Here is a 19,640-nt window from a genome sequence, read left to right on the forward strand (position 1 = left end):
CCTTTCATCAGTCATATTTTCGTTTCTCATTTGAACTGTTGGTAACATTAAGCTTAACGTACCTGCTTTGGTACAACCCAAGAATTGCTACAGTCAGCCATGTGACTTTTTAATTGGGCCATGTTTGTATGGTGAGTGCATCTGTTCCTTTACTGTTAGCTTTTGTTTCCTTTACATTTTATTTTAAGAAGGCTCCAATTGGCCTCACAGTTCTCCGTCAACACCTAAAGCTTTGCGTCCCGTAGAACTTGATGCGGTAATACTTGTCTATACGGGAGTGCTACTACATTTAATTGATAAAAGTAATCTTTGAAGCTATGTGAAACATGCTCTTATAACCTAAGGTAAGATCTGAACGCTATAAGCAACCACCGGGAAATTTCCATTATATGAATTGGGTGTTCTGTAATTTGATTCACGCTCCTAAGTATAGGATATTCCTGGTAGTAGTAGTAGTAGTAGGTGGTTTCATATGTTTTGATTTCAGTTTAGCGTTCTTTTCAGAAGCGAAGCTATGTGGGACTTGGACCTACTGATTAACGTGAAATCCGAACCAACATGAACTCTCATCGGGAATCGAACCCCGGTCTCCCACGCCAAAGGCGCGTACGCTAACCGCTTAGCCACGAGGGAACTCACATTCCCTACTGGTGTGAAGGTCTCTGATTCAACCCCAAGCCACATTAGGGTTTCTCGTAGAATTAGTAACGGTATCGGAACCCATAAGTATAAATAGATTTATTGGATTTCGGTTCTGGAACAGGAACCGAAAGAGAATTTGATTATTACTATTATTATTTCAATGTTTCGGACCCGTAAACAAAACCAATTCCGAGAAGGCCGTTTTCAGGCCTAGATCAAAAATTGATCTACGAATATCAGTTCTCATGTCTTCTGGTTTTACTGGAATAGCGATGCTAGTACGATATTAAAATGGAAACTACAGAGAAAAGAGAAATAGGATTTGTAACAATGCCAACCTTTTGTTCCTGTAGATGCTTCCTCCGTGTTATCATTTTAGAATTGTCCAACATTGTTACAACGTCTTACGATCTTGAGGTAACAATGATGATGAAACGATTTCAGAACATAAATCAAATATAACTTTGGTGTTCGGTTTCACAAACAGAACCGATATCTCCTCAAACGTTTCGAACAAAAACATTCACTTAATTTCCGTGATGTAGCCTCACTCACTGTAATCGCTAACACTCTCAGCTTTCCCAGGCCAGCCAGCCTGAGTTTTCCTTATTCACAGCAGGCAAATATCGGGATCGTACCTAACATACAAGTCCCAGGATGCTCCTTTCCTTCTCCCTTTTCCCGATTTGTGTGCTCGCCGAGGGTCCCTGATACGTGCTTAAGACCAGACATGTCGGTAATGCCTAGAAATATGTATAAATAAATAAATAAATAAATAAATAGTTTTCATGACTGGAATTAGTGTTCCCTACGAGAGGAGACAAGACAAAAAAAAATTAGATTTTCTCGTCTCGTCTCGATTCTCGAAAAGCGTTCTCACCTCGTTTCGAAATGTTTCTTCTCCCGTTTCATAAATTTATGTACAAAATTAATATTCTGATTATTTTTTTTTAAATTTCATCTGGAAGTAACCAGAATCCTTCCACGAGAGTCCTGCATTTGCGATATAACAACATTTGAGACCATATTTAATATTGGAGTACATTGTGCGTTTTCTTGCAAATATTTACACGTTGTTAAATGATCTTCGTTATGTCCATGCAGTCACTTTATCGATTTATAGTATCTGTATTACGAGTCGGTTAACACTAAAACAAGGTTTGAGGATTAGCGATTAGATTTCTGGGCTTTTTTCATCCATGGCCATGTTAACTCGTCATGTATGAGGGATGACGTTCCTCGGCTAGCACACCAAAAGGAAGGAACAAAGGATTGGGGAAGGAAGGAAGCATCATGGAACCTGCATCTTAGGTACGATCTCCTAATTTGTCTGGTGTGAGTGAGGAAAACCCAGGAAAGCATCACTCAGGATGGCTGGTCTGAGAAAACTTGTACACTTTTTCGGCCGAGAGTCCCCACAGGAAATCGAAAGTGGGAGCGCTCGCATCAAAGACGAAAGTGTTAGCGACTACGTTACGTGGGGCCATCAGGATAGGATTTGAGATCTAAGGCTTTGGTGAACTAGTGTTGGTCACGATACTCATGAAAGTTTTCACCTCGTCTCAAAAATGAGACTAGAAATGTTATATTCGGTTCCCTTACTACTAAGAAACCTGATTCCTTGGGACTCCCATCAGTGGTGGATCTAGAAGGTTTTCAAAAATATATAAATAATAGCTTAAATTATTTTTGACACTCAAAAACTAGGAGACCTAGGCCCCTCGGTCCCGGGTTAGATACGCCACTGGACTCCACCTACAATTTTCATTTTGCAACCATTTTATCAATATCATTTACTAGCATTCATCATTCGCTCCTTTAGCTAACAAGGTACGTTAAAATAAATCTCGCGTCTTTCCCCAAAGACCCACACACTTTCCCCATTCAGAATCATTCACATAGAATAGGTCACACATAAGTTACGATAAGAATCAGTATGTTTGGGTGTCATCGCTTGTAAAATGCCTTCCTTTCAGTCTGGTCTTCTCATGGGGGAACAGCACAATGCACAGGGAGCGAGGTCTAAACTGTACGGAGGGTAATCTAACAGTTTTAGTTCAATGCTGGTCAAATAATCTGAGGAAACTTTTGAAGGGTGCGCTGGAGTGTTGGCGTGGTGAAGAAACCATTTGTCCGTCCTTGAGTTTGGCGCAACTCTTTGAAAGCTGTAATGATTTTAGGCAGACATTCCTTGGTATACCACTTTCCTGTGACTGTCTTCTGAGTTTCAAAGACTACTCGCTGGACAATTCCTTGCACACTAGAAAATACCGCCGCCATTCTCTTCTGTGCTGATGTAAACTTTCGAACAGCCACGGGGGTCACCTCATCTTCGAACACCCATACCTTGTTTTGAGCCTTGGTCTTGATATAGTAATAGAGTCAATGTTCTTCACCTGTCACAATACTGTTCACAAAGGAAGATTTTCCATTTCTAAATTTTTTCAACATTTCACCGCACCATAAAACACGGTGTGCCATCTGCTCGTAGGTCAAGTCATGTAGTATCCACAGGGTACAAAGATTTCTAACTGACTGTAAATCCAGATAGCTTGAGAAGAAAACCAATGACACAATGTCACGTTGAATTTTAGTAATTGTTTAAATTACCTAAAGTGTAATTTAGAAAAAAATAAAATTGCTGATAATGAATCGCGAAGAACAGGAAAAACAACTGTATGCTGTTGTTTTGCAGCGTTGCCAATACTAAGAGTTACTTTTACATATTCAGAAAAAGCACATTTATTTCTTTTTTTTTAAAATCGTGAATTCTGGAAATAATATTGTGGCAAAAGTATTACCGAAAGTGTATCTCATCCTTGCGCATGTCGGCCAACGTAATGTATCAATAAAATAATAAATTAATTTGTTTTCAAAAATTTACGATAAGAATAATTACTCGTCTACAGCTGGCAACTCTTGCTATCTAGTTAACTGTCACTCTTGAACAAGTTATCTGATTTTGAATAAACATGAGATGTTATCTTTATGCTTTGAGCTTAGTCTATATTGCATGGAGCTTAAATAAGTCAAGAATGCAAGGAGAGTATACAACTTAATCTAACTTTAAAAAATCACGGGTTGCTTTCTCGTACTATGCACGATACTACAGGAACACTTATTCATTCAATTTTTTTGTATTTCAGGATTTTCATCATGAACGAAACCCCTAGGCACCGATATATCATTATTCGTTTACCTTCGCACGATGAAGAAAACCATCCAAACGCTGAAAATACTTTTGGCACTGGGAGCAATGCAGACGCTAAGGGTGAAGAATTTGATAGTCTCGAGACTAATGCTACTGTTAGGAGCGAAGTCAGTCATAGAAGGGTATGGTTAACAGTTTTTCGAGAATATTGTGACCGTACTACATTACATGGACTATGGTATATCGGAGGAAAGGGAAGGCCATGGATCGAAAGGTACAATTTCTTTTTGTTGGTAAATACTTTTTGGACGGCTGCTGCTATAGTATAAAACTGTTTTTTAAACCTAAAAGGAAGTTTTAGAGTAGTTGGTAGGTTGAATAGAAGCTTAGGGTCTTCTTCAGCACAGAGAATATATGAGAAGTGGATCTACAGTTTATGGAGGAGGGGACTGACTTCATGAATCAAGGCGCGCGCGCTAGCCACTAGAGCAAGATATAGCGCTGTTCGACTAAAGTTTGTGTAAAAATAAAACCCCTGCTTTACAACATAATAATATTGATGCATCTATCAAAAATTCATGAAAAAGCTGAAGAGATGCTTTTTGTTTGTAGTTTCATGAGTACTGCAACTACATCTAGTAGTATTGACCGTATGGCATTGAGTTTCTATTTCTTAACGTGGAAAAGAACGTTTATAATATTTTTGTGTTATCAATAAGAAGTTGCAGTCATATGATAACTCGCAACATTCTATTTCTATAATAGTAACGGATTTCTCCACTTAGCGCCGTTTGATTGAACTTTTTAATCTCCTACTCCTTCATCTAATACTACAAAGAAATAGAAACGAAGTTAGAATTGAAAATCGGACCTTTTCAAAGGACTTTAGTTCGAAAAGTACTTACAAGGGACATCACCCAATTGTCCGGCTCCGATTTCAATGAAATTTTTGTAGCTGATAGAGGATATGTATTCATTACTTGTGATGACAGAAATTTTTGCCATGGTGCAAGTTTTCTATTTTTTAATAATTTTTAAAGGTTGTGATGTAGTTAATAGAGATTACTGCAGATGCCCCTTACTACCCTCTGTAAACGGAGTGTTAATGAAAGAACAACCATGTAGATACGTATAGGGCCTAGGGAAATGTCGTATGGTACGTATGACCTTGACGGCAGCCATCTTGAAATCCGCCATTTTGAATTAAGGTCAAGTTCTTTAAATAGGAATAGGGTAATATGATACATAATTTCGGGCTAGAATTTAATCAGAAAGACAATGGTGAAGTTAGTTTTAAAATGCGCTCATTTGGTGAAAAGTTACAGGCATATTAATTGTTTATACTTACTATGTGCCTAAGTCCCTTATCTCCGCTTCTAACCCGCGTATTAATGATTATAAGTGGATAAAGGTTTCGGTAATACATATTATGCCTAGAGGGAAGTGATACGATAAGGGTATCATTGACGGCAGCCATCTTGAAATCCGCCATTTTGAATTAAAATGAAGTTTTGAAAACTGAAAACCATAGCATGTGGCACCAAATTTTAATAGTAAATTTTCCCCAAAAGCCAATGGTATGCTTAGTTTTGTTCTATAGTTAACTAATATGAATTTATGACTCTTCTAATGTGCACGAAACGTCCATTATTCGATCTTTCAAATTGGCAACACTCCTAATTTTCATCGCATGTTTTAAGATTCCAACTGGCACTTTGCAATTGTTTCCATGGCACATGTTTTCTAAATTTATTACATTTTTAAGAGTTGTGATTTGTCAGTTCATGAATAGTGTTGGGATAAGCATCCAACAATCTTTCTGAATTTTGAAGACTTTCCATGTAATTATTAATTTCATAGGCAATGTAATTATTTATTTCCTATACCTGCCCTTCAGAAACTCGTTTACTGACATGAATCATTGCAGAAGGAAAGAACTCCAACTTTGCATTCAGGTAATACCGCAGACGTAGCTTGTAATGGATAGTAGATGAGACGAGAAATAAGTTGAAAATTCACTTCAAAAAGGAAACGAAATATGATTGTTGTGTAAATCAATGGTATTTTGTTTTATATTTATTTGTTCATTGTATATTTATTTATTTATTTATTTTCTATGGCAATATTTTAGAAAAGCTAGTCAGACAAAAAAGTCATTCGTTTTCTAGCGATTGTTGACGGTGGTTCATGTTTGTAAGATTTATAATTAGTATTGATCGGAAACTCGATTAAGTTACACCTCTTTATAAACAAGTTACCTGTTTTCATATTTTGTTCACGGTACAAACAGTGTATTGGGAACAGTCATATTATGTCTCTTTAATATTTTCTATCATTGCTGCTGTTCCTTTAAAGTTATAAAGTTGTATTTATTTTTTAAAAAATACTGTTTGTCGTTTGCGCAACATGTAGGCTACATTTCATGATAATTTTTAGTTCGTGTTACACCAATTTCTTATAATTTCATTTGTATTTCTTTACATCACATAGGTCCATAGGTACCTCATGTACTCTGGGTTAAAATAAATAATTACACTGCCTAGGAAATTATTAATTACATGGGAAGTCTTCAAAATTCAGAAAGATTGCTGGATGCTTATCCCAACACTATTCATGAACTGACAAATCGCAACTCTTAAAAAAAGGAAATAAATTTAGAAAACATGAGCCATGGAAACAATTGCAAAGTGCCAGTTGGAATCTTAAAACATGAGATGAAAATTAGGAGTGTTGCCAATTTCAAAGATCGAATAATGGACGTTTCGTGCATATTAGAAGAGTCATAAATTCATATTGGTTAACTATAGAAGAAAAATAAGCATATCATTGGCTTTTGGGGAAAATTTACTATTAAAATTTGGTGCCACATGCTATGGTTTTCAGTTTTCAAAACTTCACTTTAATTCAAAATGGCGGATTTCAAAATGACTGCCGTCAGTCACTTCCCTCTAGGCATAATATGTATTACCGAAACCTTTATCCACTTATTATCATTAATACGCGGGTTAGAAGCGGAGGTAAGGGACTTACGCACATAGTAAGTATAAACAATTAATATGCCTGTAACTTTTCACCAAATGGGCGCATCTTAAAACTAACTTCACCATTGTCTTCCTGATTAAATTCTAGCCCGAAATTATGTATCATATTACCCTATTCCTATTTAAAGAACTTGACCTTAATTCAAAATGGCGGATTTCAAGATGGCTGCCGTCAAGGTCATACGTACCATACGACATTTCCCTAGGTCCTATACTTATCTACATGGTTGTTCTTTTATTAACACTCCGTTTACAAAGGGTAGTAAGGGACATCTGCAGTAATCTCTATTAACTACATCACAATCTTTAAAAATTATTAAAAAATAGAAAACTTGCACCATGGCAAAAATTTCTGTCATCACAAGTAATGAATACATATCCTCTATCAGCTACAAAAATTTCATTGAAATCGGAGCCGGACAATTGGGTGATGTCCCTTGTTAGATAAGTATTTGTAATTACATGGCTGGTTTTCAGTACACATAAAGATCATCATATCATTTTCAGCAATTTGAACTTCTCAAACTATTCCGGAGATACGAAAAAAATGTTAGAGACGGCTATATTGCTTAAAATAACGTATTTGCGGGAATTTTTAAACCACTTTTTAAAATTTATTTTGCTTCTATAATTACAACAATAATTTTTGGTACACAGAATTAGAACAAAGTCTTGGAATTAAATAATTGTAAGCAGTGTTGCAAACTTTAACAGTGTTCACTATATCTCCAGAACAACTTGATATATCAAATTGCTGTAAAAAGCATTATGATGTTTACCATCTATTGAAAATCACCTTGATATCTGGATGAGGTATTTATCTGAGCTATTTTTCGAAATGAAGGTTTTTCAATGAAAGTCAAATTTTCTATCCCGTGTAACTATGTTCCTATTCATTCGAAATCCATAATATCTTGATCATAGTATTAGATCCTAAGATACTTTCGATGTGCATTGCCTTGACCATTTTAGTCACGTTATTACTGCTATAGAAGCCACCAAAATTTGTTTTTTTTATAAATATTATGCTTAACACGCAGGTTTAAACTAATGCTGTGTAATAACATAACGTAGTGGCTTTTTTTAAAAATATATTACATTATGTTGAGTTGGCAATACTGTTGATCTGGTGATATCACGGCTTCACGTCAAACGTGCCCCTCTCAAAAGGATCCCACGTCAGGAGCTTCCAAGTCAAAACAACCCAGTATCAGAAGGCCCTATGTCAAAAGAGACCGAGTCAAAAGGTCTCGCAACAAAAAGACCCGGGTCAAAGCGATCCCAGATCAAAAAAAAAAAAAAAAATGCCTGAGAACAAAGTATGAAAATGCTTATGAATATGAACATTATTCTGTGTACAGCATCTGGTATATATGTGTCAAAAGAACATACATGTAGATCAGTATACAGGATTAACTTAAAGGGTTTGACAGAATAACAAAACGTATGGATGGAGGAAAAGCAAAGCAAGTGGGGTTTGGTGGGTAAACTGCATTCCGTGGGGATGTAGATGTCATGACAACCATTTTAGATTCCGTCATATTGTAGATCACATTTTTTTTTAAAATAGAAAGAAGTACGTATGTGTAACACGCACATCCATTTAGACTAGAATCTTCCCACAAACGAGAATCTAAGCTCATATTTGACTTAGTTTGACCTATTGCCAATCCTTTACAATATAGAATGTGCTACGTTTGACATTTAAAAGAATCACTACTATCTCAAAGAAGGTTCACTATTTTCTTGTGACTAGTGAGTAACTGTACAACTGCCAACATGAATAAGAAAACATGACATTTACATACAGAATGCGTCAAAGCATGTGTTTGAACTGCTTCCTGTCGACTGTCTGACAATATGTCAACCGTTTGTTAAAATTGGAAAGTGCACGTTATAGCATATTCCAAGGAAGTCCTTTTGTTTCATCCACAATGCAATCACGTAGAGCAATCAGTGTTAATTTGATATGATACATCTTGTTCCTAATGCATATCCCATAGATAGTGATCCAGAAGTGATAGATTGGAAGATCTTGCAGGGAACTCTATCTTACCTCGTTCTCCAATTCATCATTGTGGAAAAGTTTCATGTGAATATTATGAAACATCCTATTCATAATATGGTGGGGCTCTGGCATGTTAGAACCGAACTGATTAAAATTGTATGTGGTGATTTGGATGGGAAGGACAATCTGTTCACGAAGCATTGCCAAGTACTTTTCATATGTCAGATTGCCGTCAATGAAGAAATGGACAATTCTGATATATCCTATCATTCCTACCCAAATATTCAGTTTCTGTGGACACAGGGTATGATGTTCCATCATCCAATGCGGGTTTCCATCGCTCAAATAGTGAGTTAGTTTGGTTCACCTGATTATTTAAGATAAATGTTCCTTCATCAGAGAACACAATGTCGTTTACATCAATATTTCGCATCGTTACTTCACAAAATTTAATGCGGTGACCAAAGTCATCTGCCGTCAGTTCGTGCACTAAAGGAACTTAGGAGGGTTTCGAGTTACTGCTTACTAGAATTATGCTGCAGTGAACTCTGGAAAACATCCAGCGTGTTGCCAACGCTGGTTGTCGATGTATATGGAGTTCCCATAAAAGATTGTAACATATCCAAAGAAACTACCAAATTGTATAATATGCCGGTTCAACATCACCTCGTTTTTCGATCACCTTTAAAAAATATTTAAAATCCACCGTATAGGTCTTTAAACCCGTGTATATACCACATTCAGACAACTTAGATATCCTAAACTGCTGGTTTTGGCCGTTTGTTGTCGACAAGTAAAACTGTTAGGAAAGTGTGAATAAAAAAAATCGCACTGTGGACGATGAGCTTTTCTGGAGACTGGGTTTTCCTGAACTTGGAAGTGAAAGGGCGAGCCTAGAGTCCCATATTTTCTTTTTTAAAAAGTGTGTTTGTGTGTGTTTGTGTACCAAAAAACTATTTTATCACGAGCTGGGATTGAACAATGGGCTTGAATGATCGGTCGCTCTACTTTGTAAATTTTCGTTGTCTCTTTAGCGATCAGTATGATAGCAAGTGTGTTTGATCTTTCGAAATAATAACACATAAGGATATTTTTCAAGGTAGTATGTCACGCTTTTTCTTTTCGCTTTTTCTCGCAGATCAATAATGGCGTGAAACGTTGTCAATATATTTTCCTTTTTTTTTACTTTCGAGCAACGAAAAGAGAGAAGAAAGTATGGAGATTATGAGAAAAAATAGAGATTTCAAAGTATTTAGACGTTTCATAGCCCATACATATAGAAAAAATGAATTTTCGACATCTGTCCGTCTGTTTGTACGTTGGTCCATTCGTAAGTTCGGACAGATGTACACTCACCTACAGACTATATCGGTCAACATATCTTAACCAAATTTTAAACTTAAGGTTTCTATCTGATTTTCCAGAGTTTTTTTTGGAATTATCGTACTATCTCTAAAAATAAGGGTAGTTTATTTCAGTTGCGATTTTCTATACGGATCTAACAATTTTTTTTATACTTCGTAAATTAATTTTCCGGAAACAACTCCATTATCTGGTATAAGTCGTTCCTCTGGAAGAAGTCAAGAAGGTTTGGTTTATTCTTGGGATTAGTTTTCTTTTGAACGATTTTCTCAAAAACGGCTCAGACAACGAAACGTTGGAAGAGTTGCCATGGGACAGCCTTGTCTAATTTATTTATGGAAGATTTCGAATACCACATTGTACAGACAACACCGCTGAAGCCAACCCATTTCTACATATATATCTGGACGACACCTTCACTGTTTGGCCCCACGAACAACAGTCTCTACAAACCTTTCTTGATTTCCTCAATAGTAACCATGCGAACATCACTTTCACTATGGAAATAGACAACAATGGGATCTTACCATTTTTGAACATTCTCATTAGAAGAAAACAAGACGGTAGAATTGGACATAGCGTGCACAGGAAACCCACACATATGAACCTCCACCGTAACAACAATAGCTTCAACCACAAGCCTTAACGCATAACACTAATAGACATATTGTTTCATAGAGCTTTTGCCATATCAGATGAAGGAAGCATACAGGCCAAACTCCAGTATCTGAAGGCCACGTTTCAGCAAAATGGCTACAGCGATAAAAACATAAGAAGGAGCCTTAAAAATAGGCTTGCCATACGTCCCGGATTGGCCGGAACAGGCCCGGTTTCAGAGTGTAATCCCGGTGTCCCGCACGGTTGCCGAAATGTTCCGATCAGTGCAGGGAAGCCGTTCTGCGCAGCGCTTGTAACGTGCATAGCATAATGATTTTTACCTATAATAACAACAATCTCTTGGCGTCCCACGTGGACCTAGATACATAATGCTGCTATAGCAAAAAATAGGGACTTCACATATATGCTAGTTACTCCGGCATTATTTCTAGCTCCATGGGCGTCTCACAGCTAAACAGTAGGGAATTTACATATGCTATGCTACTGCGCAGTTACTTCTGTGTCTACATGCGCAGTTACTCCTGTGTATATTTAACTCCATTACATTGCCCCAATCCAAAAACGAAACAAGAGGAGGAAGCGTTTGTTGTCCGTGTTCAGTGCTAATGGCTGTGATAATGTGAATGTTGTGCTGGTACAGTAGTTAAGATTTGTGTTATACTTTCATGTGTCTGTACATTTTATATGCAAGAATGTCAAAAAGATCATGTAAATTTTCCGAGAGCTTACAAAGTGAATTCCCTTTCTTATAATAGGTGCGTGCCATAGATGGTAAGGTTAAATGTGAAAAGTGTGGATAGGAATTTTCTGTAGCTCATGATGGCCGTTCAGACATAATTGACCATTTAAAGACAAAAAGACACAAAGATAGTTTATTATCTGCTGCTGGGTTCTCAAAAGTAAAATAGTTTTTAGAGTAACAACTCTGTGGACAATTAAGTAAATATAATCGCACAAGAAGCTACCTTTGCTTATCGTACAGCAAACCATGGCCTGAGTTTTAACTCAAATGCATGCTTTTCCAAGTTAATTTCACAGTTTTGTGAACATAAATTTTCCTTAAGAAAAGAAAATGTGAAGCAGTTGTGGTAAATGTAATAGCACCTTTTGGCATTGGAGGACCTATGTGAAGATTTTGGAGAAAGCAAGTTTTGTAGCACCACTAACAATAAGTATGGATGCTTCAAACAGGAAAGAAATAAATAAAAAAAAAATATGCCTATTGTTATACGGTATTTGAAACACGAATTTAGGATCCAGATTAAGCTGTTGGATTTTAAATCCGTTGCATCTGAAAGTGCAACGTTATTGTCAAATCATCTTCCCTCAGTCTTCAGGAAAAATAACTTGGAACACTTTTTTTTTTCGACAATTGCAATACTAACTTTGGGGGAGTGAAAAGAGAAGGAAGAAACAACGTATTCACTCTTATCAAGAACGAGCCCGTTAGATCCATTAATGTGTTTGGTTATGGTGCCCACATTGAACATGACTCTATTCATACAGCACCATTAGTAGTTAAAATTAGTAGTTATTGAATTGGAAGCATTAGTAGTTAAAATCTATAAATACGAACACACCTACACTGTACATGTGACAGCTGAATGAATTCTATGAATATGCTGAAATAGAATATCGTAAGGTTTTGCAGCATGAGAATACAAGATTTCTTTCACTGATGCTAGCAATTGAGAGAATTTTGCAAATTTTTGAAGGCCGGGCGACTCCTTTTCGGGACTGTCGTCTGCGCTGTATTTATTTACTGCAAACACGTGTAATAAACACATGGCTACAGCCTGGTGTGAAGACATGCGGAACCTTACAGTATTAACCGGTTATTCGATTTCACACTAATTGGGTCGTTGGGTTGGACTCCTACATTTAACTACATGTTGAGTTGAACCTTTTTCAACCCAGTTTAGCTAAAGACTTTGACCTTACTTGGGTTGGAGCAGTTTTAGCCACCTGGTTGGGTTAAAACATGCACCAATAAGATTAATTTTAACCCAATCATTTTATTTTCAGTGAAAACTTAGGGTCTTGCTACGTCCAGTAAAAGATGATTTACGACTTGAGACACCAGGAGTGTACCATATTCCATGTAAATGTGGGAAAACCTCTATTGGACAGATTGGATGTATAATTGAAATTCGACCAAATGAAAATTACGATTACATCAAATGATAGCAAGCAGAAAAATCAGGATTGACAGAGCTTAGCTCTTTCTCTGAAACAACGCTGATAGTAAAGTGGTTCAGGTTATTGGGAAAGAAAAGTGAAGAAAACAATAGTAATACTAGAAGAAGGCAGCAGGCTCAATAGGAATACCAGTCTCCAACGCCGTAACTAACCAATCAAATTCCGTGATCTTTTATTGTTTGTCATTTTAGCGAAAAGAGAATTAAGGAAAACAAGGATTTTTATTTCGCCTAGAATAGTGGACACAAAGCTTATTATTTAACTGTCATAAGCAGTGATGATTTCAGAAGGTTGGCCTGGGCAACTTTCCTTTCTTTCGGAGCTGCAAAACTCCTCCGGGACAAATCTAACCAATGGTCATGGTAAATAAGAATTACTAGTATTTTTGCAGTACTACTTAAACTCTTTTTGTATTGAAACTCACCCTGGACAAAAATTATCTGAAACCATTACTGGTCATAACTGTATGAATTAGGTGGTTAAGTGAAACGATGGTAAGTCTCAAGTATGTAAGATCATAATAAATTGTTGTTAGAGCTGTACACTAACGTTATTTTTCTTTTCTTCATTTATTTCTTATTTATTTATTTGTTTATTTATTTTCAGATTTGTTTGGATTGTTTTTGTTCTACTCTCAACTTTAGCATGTGGCCATTTTATTGCAAAAGCTTACCGGGAATGGGATGATTCACCCACGCTGCAAAGGATGAAAGACCCCAACATGATTAATTTAAGAAAGTATCCATTTCCAGCTGTTTCTATATGTAGAAAGCTGAAGAACAGTACAAACATATTTAATCAATTACAAGACATTGAAGATACGGACGACAATTTTGGAATTGAAATGTCAGCAAAGTAAGCTTAATATGATAATAATAATGTGTCACTGTTAGGATTATGTGTGTTATTGTTAGGAGTATTTCATCATTCTTACAATTATGTGTATCATTGTTAGAATTGAGTATGTCACTATTAAAAGTATGTGTGTCATTATTAGGAATGTGTGTCACTGTTAGAAGAATGTGTGTCACTATTAGCAGTATTTGTGTGTTACTGTGTGAATTGTACATGTCACTGTTAGGAAAATGTGTCACAGTTACGAGTATGTGTGTCACTTGTATGAGTATATGTGTCACTGTTAGGAGTATGTCTGTCACTGTTAGGAGTATAAGTATCAGTGTTTTAGGAGTGTCACTGTTAGGAGTAAAAGTGTCACTGGCAGGAATATATATGTCACTGTTATGAGGTAAGTAAAAGTGTTATTGTTAGGAATATATGTGTCACTATTAGCAGTATGTGTGCCACTACTAGGAGAATGTGTATCACACGTTAGGACTATATGGATCACTGTTAGGATTATGTTCGTCACTGCCAGGATAACATACGTCATTATTAAGATTATGTGGTGCACTGTTAGGTGTATGTGTGCTAGAGGAGATCAAACATGAATAAATACAATCTGCTACTCAGTATGATTTTCATATAAAGCACATAAAGAATCTATTATAGCAGAATGAAAAAATATCAGATACCAGCAACATGATATTTAAGTATTTTAGGATAATAAAACATAGCTTTTCTCGGCTCTCTCTAAAACTCTGAATGAGAATTTATCTTCTATTTTGTCATTTGGTTGAGGTTGATGTCATCTGCCAATTTATATATTTTCTTTGGACTTTGTTATAGTTAAACAATGAATTAAAATTCAAGTGTTAACCATATAATATTGGACTATATTTCTTATTCATGCTGTGTATTGTCACGCTGTTAGTGTTACAATGAAAAGATTATGAGCTAATACTTTTGCATTAATTTCATTCTAATAGGTTGCATGATTATCATACAATGTCAGCTTTTAAGTTTATATACTTTTGTTTTTAGGAAAGCCATATTTACTGACTTCAAGAAAAGCACTAAAAAGTAGAAAATAGTAAAAGCTAAAAAGCAGATAATAATAATAATAATAATAATAATAATAATAATAATAATAATAATAATAATAATAATAATAATAATAATAATAATAATAATAATAATAATAATACTCTTAAAAGCAGACAACAATTCATTACTATTATTTTTAAAATATTATTTATGCCGAACCAAATCAATTAGTATCTAACGTAAAATTACTTTCAATGATAATATTTTATGAGGTACTAGCAGCGTTCACCCCGCTTCGCTGCGGTCACCCCGGAACGCAATAAACTTTGTTACTTAGATAATTTTTACTTTTTCGCTTTCAAGTGATATGATAAAAACCATAGAAGATTGCAGTAAATGTTAACATTATATCGCCTGTCATTTATGTTAACCCGCCCCGCTTCGCTGCGGTCACCCCGGAACGCAATAAACTTTGTTACTTAGATAATTTTTACTTTTTCGCTTTCAAGTGATATGATAAAAACCATAGTAGATTCCAGTAAATGTTAACATTATATCGCCTGTCATTTATGTTAACCCGCCGAGTGACACGGTCATGCGGGTTGCATATAAATACGTTTATTTTTATACCTATGATGAACTAACAAAGGATTTGTACGTTATGGACACTTGAATGGTCAATTATCTCAAGACACTGGTAATTAAAAATTAAAGTGATATGATAAAAACCATCTAGGGTCCAAATCCTAATAACCCCCCAAAAATGAAAGAAATTGGTTCAGCCGTATTAGCGTGATGAGCTAACAAAGGATTTGTGCGTTCTCTTTTATATAATAGAATTAATTTCTTTGGCTTGGCAGGGACTTTATAATTTTGTTAGATAGTAGAAATGAATTATTTTCTGTTATTCAGCGCTTTATTATTATTTTCTGTTTTCTAGTACTTTTATTAATTTCCACATTTTAGCGTTTTTGTTGAAGTCGGTTAATACAATTTTTGAAGGTTTTATTTTCTGTTTTTAGTGCGTTCTTCAAGTCGGTTATTTTTGTTTTAAGCTTATTTAATTTGTCCACACTTTAGTTAGTCAGTAGTTTTAGTTAGATATCTAAACTTAAAGGTAGCACACTACTCTGCTATAAAGTAGTTGCTCTACGAAACATGTATGACCATATATAAATCGGTCTACGAGTTAGGGGATTATTCGTGAACATACACACGGTATTAACAGTATCATCTGTGAGGCCGCAGTAGTAGAGCGTTCACCTCTGGTGCATGGGGTCCCTGGTTCGATCGCTACTCGCGCCAAATGAACTTTCTGGCGGACAAACACCGTGTGCGTAGATTTCATTGGTGTTCTCCAGTTTCCTCTCACTTTCTTCATTCCACCATTTCATTCATTTCTCATCATCACCACCGTCTCCCTTAGTGTTGCCGGCATAAGCGTGGGACGTAAAGCTCAAAGATTTTATACTATCATTTGTTGACTTCAATGACTTTAATCAAATCTTGATAAAAAATTATGTTGGAATCAGTGAAAAAGTATATTCTTTGAAACTAAAACAAAGATAATCAAAATAGGGTACACTCATGTCCAAAATTACTGTCGCATGTCTATAAATATGTTGTTGTAGGAATATAATTTGATAACGAATTCGCCAGGTATGTCTTAAAGTGTTAGTGCGTGTATAATCGGCAAAGACATGTATGTGGCGAATTTCATATCAAAAGAGCAGTAAATAAGAACAATAAAACGAAAATAAAACTTTCTTGTCCATTTAGCAACATTTTGTTTTACAGATTCTAATTTTCGTATTTATAATTCTTTTCGTATGAAATTTACCACAAATACACATTTCCCGATTATACACATTGTATCAGTATTAAAAATACCCTGCAAAATCATGATCACATTATATTCTTACAAGAAGACAGTTATAGATATGCGACAATCATTTTGGACACGAGTGTACCTCTACATTGAAAAATGAAAATGAAATGTTTGAGTTTTATGTGTGTGAACATGCACATAGTGAAAAAAAAATAAATGGAATCCTTATATTTTACGCAGCAGGTTATACCAGCTAAGCTGAAAGTGATGGTAATAATGAGAAATGAATGAAAGTAAGTAATGAGGAAAGTAAGGGGAACGAGAGAACTTCGAGAAAACCCAAGCACACGGAATTTGTCCACCATAAAGCTAACTTGGCGCGAGCTGGGATCGAACCACGGACCCCATGCAGCAGAGATGAACTCTCGAACGCTCTACCACTTTTTATTACTGCTAGTTTCTACTTGATTTTACTCCCTGTTTACTTGTTTAACTCACTTTACCGGTATCCTAGAACGACAGGGACACGAACACAGAAACATCGAGGACAGTTAAAATTCGAAAGGCTCTCCCACCGGGAATCGAACCCTTCACTCCGTACACTAACACTGTCAGCCGTTAAAAAGTTTTATAGTCTAGCTTCCAAGAGTATTGTTAGACACTTATGATGCTCACGTGGTATTACAGGAAAAAAGAAAAAAAGAAAGAAACAGAAATAGATCTACCTTATCGAACAAAAAAATAAATCAACAAAATTGGTGAAGTTATGTCGAAGCTACGCCTAAACATACACATATTAAAGTCGGTTAATTACAGTTTTCACACTAATGTGTTTGATGGTACCATTAAGGGTTTTTAGTGGTCTAGCTTCAAAGAACGAATTTTACGTGCGATCATCGGGAAAGTATTCTCTTTCAAAACAAACAAAGAATAAAAATCGGTGCTCATATATGCAAGTTATGAGTGAACGTAGACAGAACACACACACACATCTATCTATCTATCTATCTTTCTCTCTCTCTCTCTCTCTCTCTCTCTCTCTCTCTCTATATATATATATATATATATATATATATATATATATATATATATATATATATATATATATATATATATATATATATATATACATATATACATATATATAGATAGATAGATAGATAGATAGATATAGATAGATAGATATAGATATATATGGTCCAGTCAATAAATCGCCGGAAAAGTTGCATAAAAAGTACAAAACTTGGACAAAGAGTGTGCTGCTTTCTTATTTCGACGGCTTAGTGTCATAGGAACGTATCTACAAAAAGTTAGTTTTTCAGAATCGCGAAAAGCATTTTTTTCGTATTTGATTATAATTTTTGATAATCCAAAATGCTTTTTATTTGATCAACCATTTCTTACAAAGAAGTATGACTTATAACCATTTCACAGAAATAAACATTCGAGCTCTGATAATGTAAGAAATGTTCATATCTTAAAAAAAATGTAGATACGTTCCTTTGACATTAAGTCGTCGATATTTTGGTAGTATCGTAGAACTACTATCAGATGGGCCTGTCCCGCCTGTCCCGCGAACGTATTGCTGGGAATAACTGAAATAAGGTTGCGGCACCCTTTCAAGTTAGCACCAACGAAGAGTAGTGCAGGGTTATTAGATTTCTGTTAGCTGAAGCTTCAAACCATCACACCTTCTTGAGTTATGGAGATAAAGAATGTCGCTACACCATTGCATCCTTGGTACAATATCACTCACCGTTATACGCCTGTTTTCCCGTATCAACTCATCAACTCTCGCAATATTGTCCGTGACTGTATAAACATAGCGTCTTGGGCGTGGCTAATCTTCAAAACTGCTTACACACCGCTTGAACTTATCTGCCCACTTGTATACTTGTGTTCGACTTAAACAACTTTCACCATATTGCACTGCCATCCGACGGTGAATTTCGATTGGTTTCGAAACTTCAGCTAACAGAAATCTAATGACACTCCGCTGTTCCATGTTGGAGCAAATCTGCAAGAGTGCCGCCATCTTGTTCACTGATTCCCAGCATCCTAATCACGAGACAGACGTGCCAGGCCTATCTGATAATAGTTCTACAGTAGGACCTCATCAAAAAATAACAAAGAAGCATTAACTTTGTCGAAGTTTTGTAATTGTTTCAACTCTTCCACTTATTTATCAAGTGGACCTTGTATACGGGTGGAACGGAGTACCTCCTCCTCTTTTTGAAGCCAGTTAAAAAACAGTTAATTTTTCTCGATATTCTCAAACACCTTGTACGAAGATTTTCACTCACCTATATCATTCTGAGCTGTTCAAAGAGATATATAGATTGGTCTATATCTCATCTTTGGACTTAGTCTTTTCTTAAACGCTAATATTATAAGAAATTTAAAGTTAGCCATTAAGAATACATAACTAAGAATTAAGTTCTCAGAATTAAGAGTTAAGTTTAAAAAAAAACTCTGATAGGGCTCCAAAATGTACTTAGCTTGGTAAGAGTTTTGTGGTTTAAGTCCACTTGAGCAACATATTATGGAAAAATGAACATTTACTATATTAAGATATGTATATACAAAAGTCACACTTATATTGGAAGGATCTGAAATTGTGTGTTTGAAATCCAGCTTGACGAAAATCTGCGTAGATCACTGGTTTCATGTGTGGATTATGTTGGAACATAAGATTTTCTTTTATTTATTACTTGGCTAAATATTTTCCGAATGTATTTTCTATTTACGACTTTCATTTGGTGGCATATAATACTTTCCAGTGACACAACTTCTAGAAATGAAGATTTCCTGTCACAAAGGATAGGCAAATCAATGAAGGTAAGTTAAGCAATATTTTTGTAATGATAAATGGTATATTTCACACCTATTTAACCATTAAACTTATAA

The 19,640-nt window shown here is 35.6% G+C and overlaps 1 protein-coding gene across 1 annotated transcript in view; it reads left to right on the forward strand.

Annotated features, from left to right (window-relative positions):
• The window catches only part of LOC145665441 (pickpocket protein 28-like), a 65,812-nt gene that overhangs the window by 10,404 nt on the left and 35,768 nt on the right, over positions 1–19,640 (forward strand). Inside the window, exons 2-4 of the mRNA XM_081732749.1 lie at positions 3,789–4,067; positions 13,628–13,876; positions 19,514–19,571. Of these exons, the coding sequence (XP_081588875.1) occupies positions 3,799–4,067; positions 13,628–13,876; positions 19,514–19,571 (576 nt within the window). The 5' untranslated portion in view covers positions 3,789–3,798. The remainder of the gene's footprint in view (positions 1–3,788; positions 4,068–13,627; positions 13,877–19,513; positions 19,572–19,640) is intronic.

This window comes from Thermobia domestica, chromosome 11, assembly GCF_964235325.1.
Source record: "Thermobia domestica chromosome 11, izTheDome1.hap1.1, whole genome shotgun sequence".
NCBI classification, from domain to species: Eukaryota; Metazoa; Arthropoda; class Insecta; order Zygentoma; family Lepismatidae; genus Thermobia; species Thermobia domestica.